Source organism: Bufo bufo, chromosome 6 (assembly GCF_905171765.1).
Source record: "Bufo bufo chromosome 6, aBufBuf1.1, whole genome shotgun sequence".
Lineage (NCBI taxonomy): Eukaryota > Metazoa > Chordata > Amphibia > Anura > Bufonidae > Bufo > Bufo bufo.
In genome coordinates this window covers 45,413,220-45,426,678 of record NC_053394.1, presented here as the reverse complement: position 1 = coordinate 45,426,678, position 13,459 = coordinate 45,413,220, and the positions used below count along the sequence as shown (strand labels likewise).

General features: G+C 46.6%; 1 protein-coding gene across 1 annotated transcript in view; it reads left to right on the top strand.

Annotated features, from left to right (window-relative positions):
- The first annotated feature begins 3,580 nt into the window (after positions 1-3,580).
- LOC121004364 (uncharacterized protein C10orf143 homolog) overlaps positions 3,581-13,459 on the top strand; it is a 30,374-nt gene continuing 20,495 nt past the window's right edge. Inside the window, exons 1-2 of the mRNA XM_040436551.1 lie at positions 3,581-3,725; positions 10,112-10,225. Of these exons, the coding sequence (XP_040292485.1) occupies positions 10,133-10,225 (93 nt within the window). The 5' untranslated portion in view covers positions 3,581-3,725; positions 10,112-10,132. The remainder of the gene's footprint in view (positions 3,726-10,111; positions 10,226-13,459) is intronic.

Sequence of the window (13,459 nt, the reverse complement as noted above, 5' to 3'; positions counted from 1 at the left end):
AAGAAACAAATAGTTTTCATTAGACCTCAGATCATACCAGCAATCAGACCCCCAATGTTAATAAGACCCCCATTCAGACCTCAGATCAGACTCCCAATGTTAATAAGACCCCCATTCAGACCTCAGATCAGACCCCAGTGCCACAAATCAAATAAAATTTTAAAAAATAAACTTACTGCTCCAGACGTCATGGGCTCCCAGGATCCAGCTCTTTCTCTTCTTCCTGCGTCGGCTGTGTCGGGGAGAAGAATATGGAGGAGCTGTGGAGTGGCGCCCCTACAGGAGAGGTAAGTATTTTATTTCACTGGTGCTGGGGACATGGTGGCACTGGGGGGGCAAGCTGGTGGCACTGGGGGGCAAGCTGGTGGCACTGGGGGGCAAGCTGGTGGCACTGGGGGGCAGCTGATGGCACTGGGGGCAAGCTGGTCACACTAGGGGGCAAGCTGGTGGCACTGGGGGAAATCTGGTGGCACTGGGGGCAAGCTGGTCACACTATGGGGCAAGCTGGTGGCACTGGGGGGCAGCTGATGGCACTGGGGGGGGGCAGCTGATGGCACTAGGGGGGCGCCTGATGGCACTGGGGGGCAGCTGATGGCACTAGGGGGGAGTTGATGGAACTAGGGGGGAGCTGATGAGTTTTTAGAAAAGAAATGATCTAGTAAACCAGTGTGGCACACTAGGTGGTGCTGCATGGAGTCGGGATCCCACCCCGTATATATGATAAAGACAAACTCCAGCAAAATTTGCGTTGGAATTTATTGTGATGCGGCAAAGTAACACTTTGTGTGACGTTTCGGCTAAAATAGCCTTTTTCAAACAACAGCCGCTCTGGAGGAAGGAGCCAGTCAGTGCTGCGCAGAGGAGATGTATAGCGCGCGGATGCATGCGATGGGTATAAGCGCAGCACTGACTGGCTCCTTCCTCCAGAGCGGCTGTTGTTTGAAAAAGGCTATTTTAGCCGAAACGTCACACAAAGTGTTAGGCTACTTTCACACCTGCGTTCAGGTGTCCGCTCGTGAGCTCCGTTTGAAGGAGCTCACGAGCGGTCCCGAACGCAGCCGTCCAGCCCTGATGCATTCTCAATGGAGGCGGATCCGCTCAGAATGCATCCGCCTGCCAGCGCTCAGCCTCCGCTCCGCTCAGTGGAAGTCAATGGGGACGGATCCGTTTGAAGATGACACAGTATGGCTCAATTTTCAAACGGATCCGTCCCCCATTGACTTTCAATGTAAAGTCTGAACGGATCCGTTTGCATTATCATGAAAAAAAAAAAAAATAATAATAATATATTTTTTTTTTTTTTTGTTTTGTTCATGGTTATGCAAACGGATCCGTTCTGAACGGATGCAAGCGTTTGCATTATAGGAGCGGATCCGTCTGTGCAGACACCAGACGGATCCGCTCCTAACGCAAGTGTGAAAGTAGCCTTACTTTGCCGCATCACAATAAATTCCAACGCAAATTTTGCTGGAGTTTGTCTTTATCATTTTTATAAAGAAAAACATTCTTTTAATTATTGAAAAAATAGTCGTTAGCTGCAGCCCTAGGGCAAAACAATACGCTGTATGGGTAATGCAAGTAATTATTAAACCCCCTTTTGATATGACCAGGCAGGGACGTAGCTATAGGGGGAGCCGAGGTCGCAGTCGCTACCGGGTCCAGGAGCCTGAGGGGCCCAAAGACCCTTCTTCTGCCACATGAGAAGACACCGGTATTATAGAAAGTTCATGCAGGTCAAGTTACACCTTTGGCAGGAGGGAAGGGGTTAGGTCGAGAATTTGGCATGGGGGGGGGCGTGTTTCAATTCTTGTCCCAGGCAGCACGAAGGCCTTGTGCTTCCCTGCTCCTGGCCACTAAGCCCTGAGGGAAGGGGGTCCAAGCTGAACTCTTGCACCAGGGCCCCTGAGGCTTTAGCTACATCCCTGGGGGAAGACTCACCTGACGCACTCCGGTTCTAGCCCTGATCTCCTTTGGACCTGACGTGTGATATGCCATCTACAGGAATGTCACCACTGCCGCCATGCAGTGACCTCAGCGGTGATGATGTGTGAAGGCTGCCTCCTCTGGGGCTATTGATTGGACAGCAGCTTTGATGGTTCAGCAGAGACTGGAAGCGGAGGAGAAGGGAGTTTGGTTTCTTTAAAGGGGTCGTCTCTCACTCCAGTAAGTGGCATTTATCATGTAGAGAAAGTTACCACAAGGCACTGACTAATGTATTGCGATTATCCATATTGCTTCCTTTGCTGGCTTGATTCATTTTTCCATCACATTATACACTGCTTGTTTCCATGGTTACGACCACCCTGCAATCCATCGGTGGTGGTCGTGTTTGCATAGTACAGAAAAAAGCGCCGGCCTCTCTGGTGGCCTGGACCGCGGGAGGGCACATAGGCCGGTGCTTTTCCTATAGTGTGCAAGTGCGACCACCGCCGATGGATTGCAGGGTGGTCGTAACCATAGAATCGAGCTGTGTATAATGTGATGGAGAAATGAATCCAGCCAGCAAAGGAGGCAATATGGAGAATCACAATACATTAGTAAGGGGCTTAATGCCATTTGTTAAAGTGAGACTGCCCCTTTAAGCAAAACTCTTGGTAAAGTTGGTTCACTCAGTGCACCGGAACAATAGGAAATGGTTACAAAGGAAATACAGAAATGCTGTCATACCACAAAGAGGGACAATATATGGCGGCGCGCATCGCTGCAATCTTTTTCAAACTAGGCCACGCCTCTAACTCCGCCCAAAGCCTAATTACTGACCTCCGTCACAACCGCAGCAGCCGGGGGTCGGTTTGGTGAGTGGAAGGTCCTTTATTTTTTTAACCGCCTGTGGAGCGTTTTTTCTTGCGCTTCAATAAATATTCACACGGGCGTTTTGGTTTCCGTCTGTGAGATCCGTTCAGGGATGAGTTTTGTCCTAATGCATTCTGAATGGAAAAGGATCCGCTCAGTTTGCCTCCGTTCAGTCTCCACTCCGCTTTGGAGGCGGACGCAGCGTTTTGTTGTCCGTTTGACGAAACTGAGCCAAACGGATCCGTCCTGGCACACAATGCAAGTCAATGGGGACGGATCCGTTTTCACTGACACAATCGGACACAAATCGAAAACGGATCGGTTCTGAACGGATGCAGACGTTGTATTATCTGAACGGATCCGTCTGTGCAGATCCATGACGGAGGAAAGGTAGAAATAATGAAGTTCTGGTCTAATCTACAGGTAGTTTAGTAAGTTTCTGCATTAATTCCCCAGGTCAAAAAGAGAGACATTTAAGGATCAGAGAGGGACGGAGGGACTTGGATAAAACATAGGGACTGTCCCACTTGTTCCCCATTGTGTCAGTTATACACCCCAAAAAAATGAAACTATGGCGCCTACAAGGACCTTCCTTATCATCTGGGTTCTGTCAGCCATTCCTTTGGGCAGAACCTGTGACCCTCTGGACGGGACTCTGTTCTACAGCAGAAGCGACGTCTCTGCGCTCTCAGCCAGAGGCACGGGACACCAGGGGTTAAGTCCTCCTCTCCGCTTCCCTGTTACTGGCAGGCATTGGTTCGTGACGTCACTGGCTTTGAACGCCGCGCGCTGATTGGCTGGGAGGAGGAGGGCCGGCTGATACATTGTAACACTGTCCGCGTTCTGAGCGGCGGGTGTGTGGCCCCCAGCGGAGAGGAGCGGCTCCCGGGGTCCCCTCACTGGCATCGGGACGACGGGCGGCAGAGTGAGCGGTAAGTGATCCTCACGCTCCCTTATTAGAATGGGTTAAACCAGTCCTGGGCAAAACTCCTGTCATCTGCTGGTGGCCAAAGGAGTCGGATAGGAGTTGTAGTCCTCCTCTTCGATGAGAGATGGGGCACGGCATGGGGTCTATCCTGCTGACTGCACGTGTCTGGGAGCCCTGTGGCCCTTCCAGGGCTGTTACAATTAGGGTTGTACTTCTTGTGTAGGACTGCCATGGTCTGGAGTCTGCAGAGAAGAGAAGATCTCTAGGAACAGTGACGTTTAGCTTCCTTTTATCCTGCACTGATGCCGCTTATCCCAGCCCGTATACTATATACAATATGCTATATATATGTACACTGTATAGGCCGTATACCATATGTACACTGTATAGGCCGTATACCATATATACACTGTATAGGCTGTATACTATATACAATATATAGACCATATACTATATATATACACTGTATAGGCTGTATACTATATATACACTGTATAGGCTGTATACTATATATATACACTGTATAGGCCGTATACCATATATACACTGTATAGGCCGTATACCATATATACACTGTATAGGCCGTATACCATATATACACTGTATAGGCCGTATACCATATATACACTGTATAGGCCGTATACCATATATACACTGTATAGGCCGTATACCATATATACACTGTATAGGCCGTATACCATATATACACTGTATAGGCCGTATACCATATATACACTGTATAGGCTGTATACCATATATACACTGTATAGGCCGTATACTCTATATATACACTGTATAGGCCGTATACTATATATACAATATATAGGCCGTATACTATATATACACTGTATAGGCTGTATACTATATATACACTGTATAGGCTGTATACCATATATACACTGTATAGGCCGTATACCATATATACACTGTATAGGCCGTATACCATATATACACTGTATAGGCCGTATACCATATATACACTGTATAGGCCGTATACTCTATATATACACTGTATAGGCTGTATACTATATATACAATATATAGGCCGTATACTATATACAATATATAGGCCGTATACTCTATATATATATATATATATATATATATATATATATATATATATTGTATAGTCCATATACTATATATATATATATATATATATATACACAATATATAGGCCGTATACTCTATATATACACTGTATAGGCCGTATACTCTATATATACACTGTATAGGCCGTATACTCTATATATACAATATATAGGCCGTATACCATATATACACTGTATAGGCCGTATACTATATATATACAATATATAGGCCGTATACCATATATATACTGTATAGGCCGTATACTATATATATACACTGTATAGGCCGTATACTCTATATATACACTGTATAGGCCGTATACTCTATATATACACTGTATAGGCCGTATACTCTATATATACACTGTATAGGCCGTATACTCTATATATACACTGTATAGGCCGTATACCCTATATATACACACACTGTATAGGCCGTATGCCCTATATATACACACACTGTATAGGCCGTATGCCCTATATATACACACACTGTATAGGCCGTATGCCCTATATATACACACACTGTATAGGCCGTATGCCCTATATATACACACACTGTATAGGCCGTATGCCCTATATATACACACACTGTATAGGCCGTATGCCCTATATATACACACACTGTATAGGCCGTATGCCCTATATATACACACACTGTATAGGCCGTATGCCCTATATATACACACACTGTATAGGCCGTATGCCCTATATATACACACACTGTATAGGCCGTATGCCCTATATATACACACACTGTATAGGCCGTATGCCCTATATATACACACACTGTATAGGCCGTATGCCCTATATATACACACACTGTATAGGCCGTATGCCCTATATATACACACACTGTATAGGCCGTATGCCCTATATATACACACACTGTATAGGCCGTATGCCCTATATATACACACACTGTATAGGCCGTATGCCCTATATATACACACACTGTATAGGCCGTATGCCCTATATATACACACACTGTATAGGCCGTATGCCCTATATATACACACACTGTATAGGCCGTATGCCCTATATATACACACACTGTATAGGCCGTATGCCCTATATATACACACACTGTATAGGCCGTATGCCCTATATATACACACACTGTATAGGCCGTATGCCCTATATATACACACACTGTATAGGCCGTATGCCCTATATATACACACACTGTATAGGCCGTATGCCCTATATATACACACACACTGTATAGGCCGTATGCCCTATATATACACACACACTGTATAGGCCGTATGCCCTATATATACACACACACTGTATAGGCCGTATGCCCTATATATACACACACACTGTATAGGCCGTATGCCCTATATATACACACACACTGTATAGGCCGTATGCCCTATATATACACACACACTGTATAGGCCGTATGCCCTATATATACACACACACTGTATAGGCCGTATGCCCTATATATACACACACTGTATAGGCCGCCCAAGCCCTCCTGACTGCTGCTGGCCGGGTACCTATTGAGCTCTCATGTACCCGGCCAGCGACCACGTGTGCCCTCCTGAATTCAGCTGCCGTGGCCGCCCCTCGCCTCCTCGGCCCCCTGCTCCATGTCTTACAGAAGATGGCAGCTACTGATGGCCACCACAGAGGGGCAGCTTTTGGGGCAATATATTGAACTGGTTGTGATGGGACGGTATTTTGCACTATGGTATTGCTGCCCCTGTACAACATGCAGCCGCTATAAGGCCCCTTTCACATGAGCGAGTTTACCGCGTGGGTGCAATGCGTCACGTGAACGCACAGCACCCGCACTGAATCCGGACCCATTCATTGTAATGGGTCTGTGTACATGAGCGTTGTTTTTCACGCATCAGTTCTGCGTCGCGTGAAAATGGCAGCATGTTCTATATTCAGCGTTTTTCACGCAGCCCTGGCCCCATAGAAGTGAATGGGGCTTCAGTGAAGAACGCATCGCATCCGGATATAGTCCTGGGGTAATATGTTTTTCAGTGATGGTTGCTAGGAGATGTTCTTGTAAGCCATCCGTTTTTTTTCCCGTGTGAACAACTGAACGCAATCGCAGACAAAACTGACTGTTTTTTAAAATTCTTCCGGACAGATCTTCACTGTGTCTTGAAATTTTATAGCAGCAACTCCCGTTTTGAAATATTAGGGGCCACTATGAAGAGGGGGGGGGGGGGGGGCTGGTGGAGTATGGCGGCTGCGGTGATGTAGCAGAGCTCGTCCAGCTCTAGGCTTCAGTTGTCATGAATAATATTGGTAACTTTAGCATAAAGTCTAATAATCTTGTGGCTACAGCAAAGCCTTGTATCAGGTTTCCACTTCTCCCAGGGAGGATAGTTCAAATGGCTTGACCCCCACCCCCCCACTCCCGCGCGGTTCGGCAGGCTGTACAGGCTCGTCCTGTAATTGCCTGTGGGGCAGATTTGGCTTCTGGAATTTTGAGTGCAATTAAAGCAACCAGTGTAGAAGAGCAGGTTTACACTTTTCACGCAAGTCCTCAAATGGACAACTCAATGATCCACCGAGATATTTGGCGAAGTTTAGGAAAGCAATGTTAAAGAGGACCTTTCACTTGTAAAAACTATGTGAACTAAGTATGCTGCATATAGAGCGGCGCCCGGGGATCTCACTGCACTTACTATTATCCCCGGGCGCCGCTCCGTTCTCCCGTTATGCCCTCCGGTATCTCCGCTCAGTAAGTTATAGTAGGCGGGTCTTCCCTTGTCCTGTGGGCGTCTCCTTCTCCTAGGCTGCAGCGCTGGCCAATCGCAGTGCACAGCTCACAGCCTGGGAGGGGGAGACGCCCACAGGACAAGGGAAGACACCGCCTACTATAACTTACTGAGCGGAGATACCGGAGGGCATAACGGGAGAACGGAGCGGCGCCTGGGGATAATAGTAAGTGCAGTGAGATCCCCGGGCGCCGCTCTACATGGCAGCATACTCAGTTCACATAGTTTTTACAAGTGAAAGATCCTCTTTAAGCCTGCATGTCCTGATCAGCCGAGCATGCATGTTTATTTTGATAGACCCCCCACTAGAAGTGTCATTTTAACCTTCGAGGAAAACCTGAGGATACTTTCACACTAGTGTTTTTCTTTTCCGGTGTCGAGTTCCGTCCTCGGGGCTCAATAACGAGAAAACGGATTCGTCCCCATTGACTTGCATTGTGTGTTATGACGGATCCGTCTTGCTCCGCATCCCAGGACGGAAAGCAAACCGCAGCATGCTGCTCTCCGGTATGAGAACCGAATGCATTTCATATCACTCCGTTCGGTTCAGTTACGTTATGTCCTCATTGACAATGAATGGAGACAAAACGTAAGTGGTTTTTTTTCGGTATTGAGACCCTATGACGGATCTCAATACCGGAAAACATTAGCGCGAGTGTGAAAGTAGCCTAAGGAGTTTCTCCAACATTAATGTGTATTGATGACTTTGGGATGGTCATAAACTACGGAAAGGGAAATGTGGGATGCGCACGGCTGGCATCCGCGTTTTTTCAGATTCACGGTTTGTGGACTACAAAAACGCGTACGGTCGTGTGCATTGCATTAGGCCTTAACGGCATGTCGATTTATCTGCGGATCTCCATGTTGGATTTTATCCTGTGCCATGGAAAAAACGTACGTTATTCACTTCGGGTTCATCCAGCAGCGGATACAAAAAAACGTCTAGAATAATGAAGCCGAATACGCTAATCTGAGTGTGTGCAGGCAACAGAATGAGGCCACATGCACATGGCCAGAAGTGTTTTGCAGTCTGCAAATCACGGACTCGGGCGAGTGCATGCCGCCATCTTTTTTTTTTTTTTTTTTGCAGGGCCACGGACTGGACTTACGGATGCAGACAAAACGCGGTGAGCTGTCCGCATCTTTTGCGGCCCCATTGAGATGAATGGGTCCACATCCAGTCCGCGAAAAACTCTTAGGGCTCATGCACACAAACATACGTTTTTTGTTTTTTTTTTCTTTCGGATAGGATGCGGACAGCACACCGTGTGTTGTCCGCATTCGTATGGCTGTTCCGTAGCCTCGCAAAAAATATAGAGCATGTCCTATTCTTGTCCGTTTTTCAGACAAGGATAGATATTGTTAAAATGCAACACTGATGTCACACAGACGTCATCCGTATTTTTTGCGGACCTCAAAATACATACAGTCGTGTGCATGAGGCCTTAAACAGACATTGAGGGGGGAGGAAAAAGTTGCTTACAACGGACACTGTGGGCCAGATTTATCATTCCTCTGACAGCTCACTCCACTTTAACATATGGCTAAAGTCAGTTTTAGCCAAGTCAGATTTATGATCGGCCCTTTAAGACTGTAATAAATCTGGTTTGACGGTAGCAGTTTATCCGTCAGTAAGCAGCTTTACAAAAGTCGCACATCTTTACGAAAAAGTCGCACGTTTTTATGAAAAAGTCGCATGTTCTATTAAAAAGTCTCATAAGATAAGCATGGTCCTCACTGGAGTGAAATTGGGACTTTTTTGCGACTTTTTTAAATAGTCCCAATAGTAAATCTGTCTAGAGATTCATTTACATAAGAAAACACGCCCACTTTCAGAAAACTGGCGAGCGTAGTGGAGAGCAGAAAAAAGTCGCAAATTTGTGCGCAGTTTTAGCGTTTGGGACTTTTTCACTCCATTATTCTGACCTGAGCTAATGATAAATCTGGCCCTGTGTGTTTATGGCCATACAAATTCTTGTTACTGAAAATTGAATTCACTTCAGTTGGCCCCTGGAATTTGTAATTGGGCCCTTAAAATCCGCAGGGATTTTTGTTGTTTTCTGCCCTAATGTGATAAGAGATCTCTGAGTGAAATGAGAAAATCCCCAAAAATAATTTTTTCACTTTTCCAGGAAAAATAAGAAAGTGGTTAAAAAAAATCTGAATGTCATGAAAGGTTTATCAGTGAAAGGCAAAGGTAAGGCGTCTCCGAGTGATCCAAAGTGCACCCGGGCTTATCTCGAGGGCAGCGCCCGGAGATCGTTTTGTAAGAGACTATTTGATCCGGGACTTTACAGGGAACGTGTCTGACTCTTACTCCTGAGATCCGGGAGGAGTTCCATTTTGGGACAGCAGGTGACCCCTTATAACTCATTGCAGTGTATACTGACACCCGGATTACATGACCTCTGCAGATCACTGACAGGGTTCTACTCCCAGACACTTGGCACCGCTCGGCTGTGGACGAAGGGGCCTTTTATCCGTTATAACCCTATAGATGGTGTGCAGCAATAAGCTCTGACTTTACTGGGATTGTATTCTTCTCTTAGGGGCCCTCTCTGAAGTGAAACATGGAGATGTGTGAAGACATGGTCATTGATCTCAACATGGTGAACATGAGGAAGCGGCAATGTATGGACGCTGTTCTGGACCATCCGCTCAATGTACGTCTGTATCCATTTTATACATTTTTTGTTTTTGCATTTAAAGGGGGTGTCCGCCTATGCCGGGCACAGTCGGGCAGCAGGCCTCTTTGCCAGCAGCTTTTAAAGTAGTCAGCTCCTTGAATTTGAAGATTTACCTTTAGGATGTGGGACGGACTATTTCGGTTGTCACAAGTCATCCACTATCCAAGGGCTAGGGGATAACTGTTATCAGTGATATCATGAGAATGCGGACCCCACATACCGGGGGCCTCTTAAATGAATACGATGGCGTGTATAGCATGCCCCCCGTCTCTCCAATTACCGTATCTCAGTGGGACTGCAGGAGATGGCAGAGTACTACACTGACAGTTCATTTTGGGAATCTGGCCCCCATTGGTCTAATAGTTCTTCCCTATCCTTTGTATAGGTCAGGGGTCAGCAATCTTTGGCACTACAACTCCCAGCATGAAAACATGCTCTTCTGTTCTTCTAACTCCCATAGAAGGAATGGAGCATTCTGGGAGTTGTAGTTTCAGAACAGCTGCAGTGCCGGAGGTGGCTGATCCCTGGTATAGATGATAACTTGTTGTCTCACTTCAGAAAATGGCATTTATCTTGTAGAGAAAGTAAATCCAAGGCAGTTACTAATGTATTGTGATTGTCCATATTGCCTCCTGTGCTGGCTGGATTCATTTTTCCATCGCATTATACACCGCTCGTATCCAGGGGATATATGACCACCGCTGCAGCGCAAGATATGAGATGGTTGGGACGGAAGATGCACCGCTATGCGCGCTCCCTCACATCTGGCCACCAGATAGGTCAGCTCCTTTTCCTCTAGTGTGCAAGCACGACCACCGCTGCTGGATTGCAGGGTGGTCGTACTCGTAACCCCTGGAAGCGAGCCGTGTGTATAATGTAATGGAAAAATTAATGAGGTCAGCAAAGGAGACAATATGGAGAATCACAATACATTAGTAAGTGCCTTGGATTTACTTTCTCTACATGATAAATGCCATTTCTTGAAGTTAGACAACCCCTTTAACTAAACGGAATATATTTGAGAACATTTGTAATAATTATCAAGCAGTAAAGCAAGGTGACCGATCCTCAGCTTCTCCGGCCCGGACTCCTCTCCTAGTAAGTTGTATCCTCAGTTACTCTACGTTACGGACATGTTTGGACCCCTAATTCCCAGCTGCCTGATGTCATGGGGGCGGTTTAGAGGCCCCAAACCAGGTTAATGTGGTTATCAGGTTATCCAATATGATGTAGCAGTTGAAAGTCCTGCAGTCATACGTTGGTTTCACCTGCTCCAGATAAAAGTGGCGGGAAGGCACTGGGAGGATAGGAGTGGTGGCTGCAGGGAGGAGGGTGATGGTAATTATCACGGGGGCTGATCCCTGCTTCAGTGCTCCCTGGGCTGCACATAAAAGTGGTATGGGGGGCGCAGCCTTTCCGTTCCTCTGGGCATACCCTGGGTTTTGGGGTCTCCTGTCTTGTGGTTACCGGGGTTCTCTTAATGGTAAATGGATAGCGGGTGCAAGGCAGGAAGACAATGACCAGGCCAGCTGGGCTGTCTCCTTACTGGACCTGATGAGTGGCACGGTGCAAATATAAGTAGTTCTCAAGTCAAACCTTTCCCAAAAGGTTATGTTTAGGGGATAGGCAATATAATGGACCCATGTATGTCGCAATCTTCCCAATTGACCTAGATCAGGTGGCCAGTCTCAGTAGTATGTCGAGCACCGGAAGCAATATAACCCAAACCACATACAGTAAAGTCTATAGCTGTGTCCATGCATTACCTTTACTGTCTTTAATGTCCCTAAGTGTCCTTAACCTTCTGCAAATTCCCAATGCCTCTTTCTCTCAGAGGTTGGTTCTTAGTAACGTTGCTTTTCCGGCAGCTTTCACTCGCACAGGGATGGTGTCTCCCTAGAGAAGAATTCTTGTTTCCTGCTTTAGCTTGTCTGGCTAAAACACCAACAGCAGCAAGCATGTCCTTCTTCTTCTTGGCTGACTTGCTAACAACTCTTTAGCCAGGGGAATGTGGGGTCAGCCTACCACCCGGCAACCATTACTAAGGCTGCTTGTTAACTATTTCTCACCCATACATAGCCTTTTGGAATACATGGTGCATCATAAACTCTATTTGTGTAACTGAAAGTGTATAGTCAAAAGGGTTATCCAACCCCTGTAATGACCCCCCCCCCCCCCCCCCCAATGCCCGGGCACCTCATATAGGTTATACCTGCCCCGCTGCCTGGCACCTGCATTGCTTCTGATCCCCACACGGCTGCTGCATATCCCCGTTGCGCTGATGAAAACATACTTGGAAAGGGGATTGGACAGCCAATAGCAGGCCGCGACAAGGACGAGCCTCCCTAGCGTCGCCCGTGATGCTCGGGAGGCTCATCCCTGTTGCGGCCTCCTATTGGCTGCCCCAACTGTTCCCAGCCCCCGTCGCCGGATGTTTTGATCTGTGTGACGGGGAGATGAGTCAGTGGCCGTGCGGGGATCAGAAGCAAAGCGGGTAAGTATAACCTAATATGAGGTGCCCGCGCATTAGGGTGGGGGTCATTAAAGGTAGGGATGAGCGAATCGCCTTTGGATAATAACTTCAGAAATTCATTTCTACGGTAAAAACCTTTTTACCAAACTGTTTCGGTTCCAAGTGTTACCGTCTCCGTACAGTATTCTAACAAAGTTTTATGCGAATCGACTTCGGACGTTGCATCCAAAGTCGATTCGCTCACCCCTAATTATAGGGGTTGGATAACCCCCTTTAAACATTTTAACGGTTTAGCAGTGAACCATAGCATTAACCCTTTAGCAGTGAACCAACGGTTCCCTGCAAAAGCGTGTTGCAGCAGTTTCCAAATGGATAGCATGTGATGGCAGCAGCTGTGGATTCAAATATGGTGCAATGTTCATGCAGAACAATCTGAAACGCATTCCTATGGGGTGACGAGGAAAGAATTTACAGCTCCCCCGCTCATAAACCTTCCAATAATAGAGAGGTATTAGAGAATTGCCGTCTGAACAATTCCCTGACATGTAGCAGTGTAGGTTACGAGCCTCCCTACACGTGTTTATTGAAGAACACTTGTCCTGTCTTTTATCTTCCCTTAGAACTTTCTGTGCTTCCAGCGACCTGTCAATGTCTTTCCCTCCTTAGCAGCAAGCTGTGAAGTGTCCTTTTTTTTTTTTTTTTTTTTTTTTTTTTTAAAGCTCCTGAGATTTTTTTTT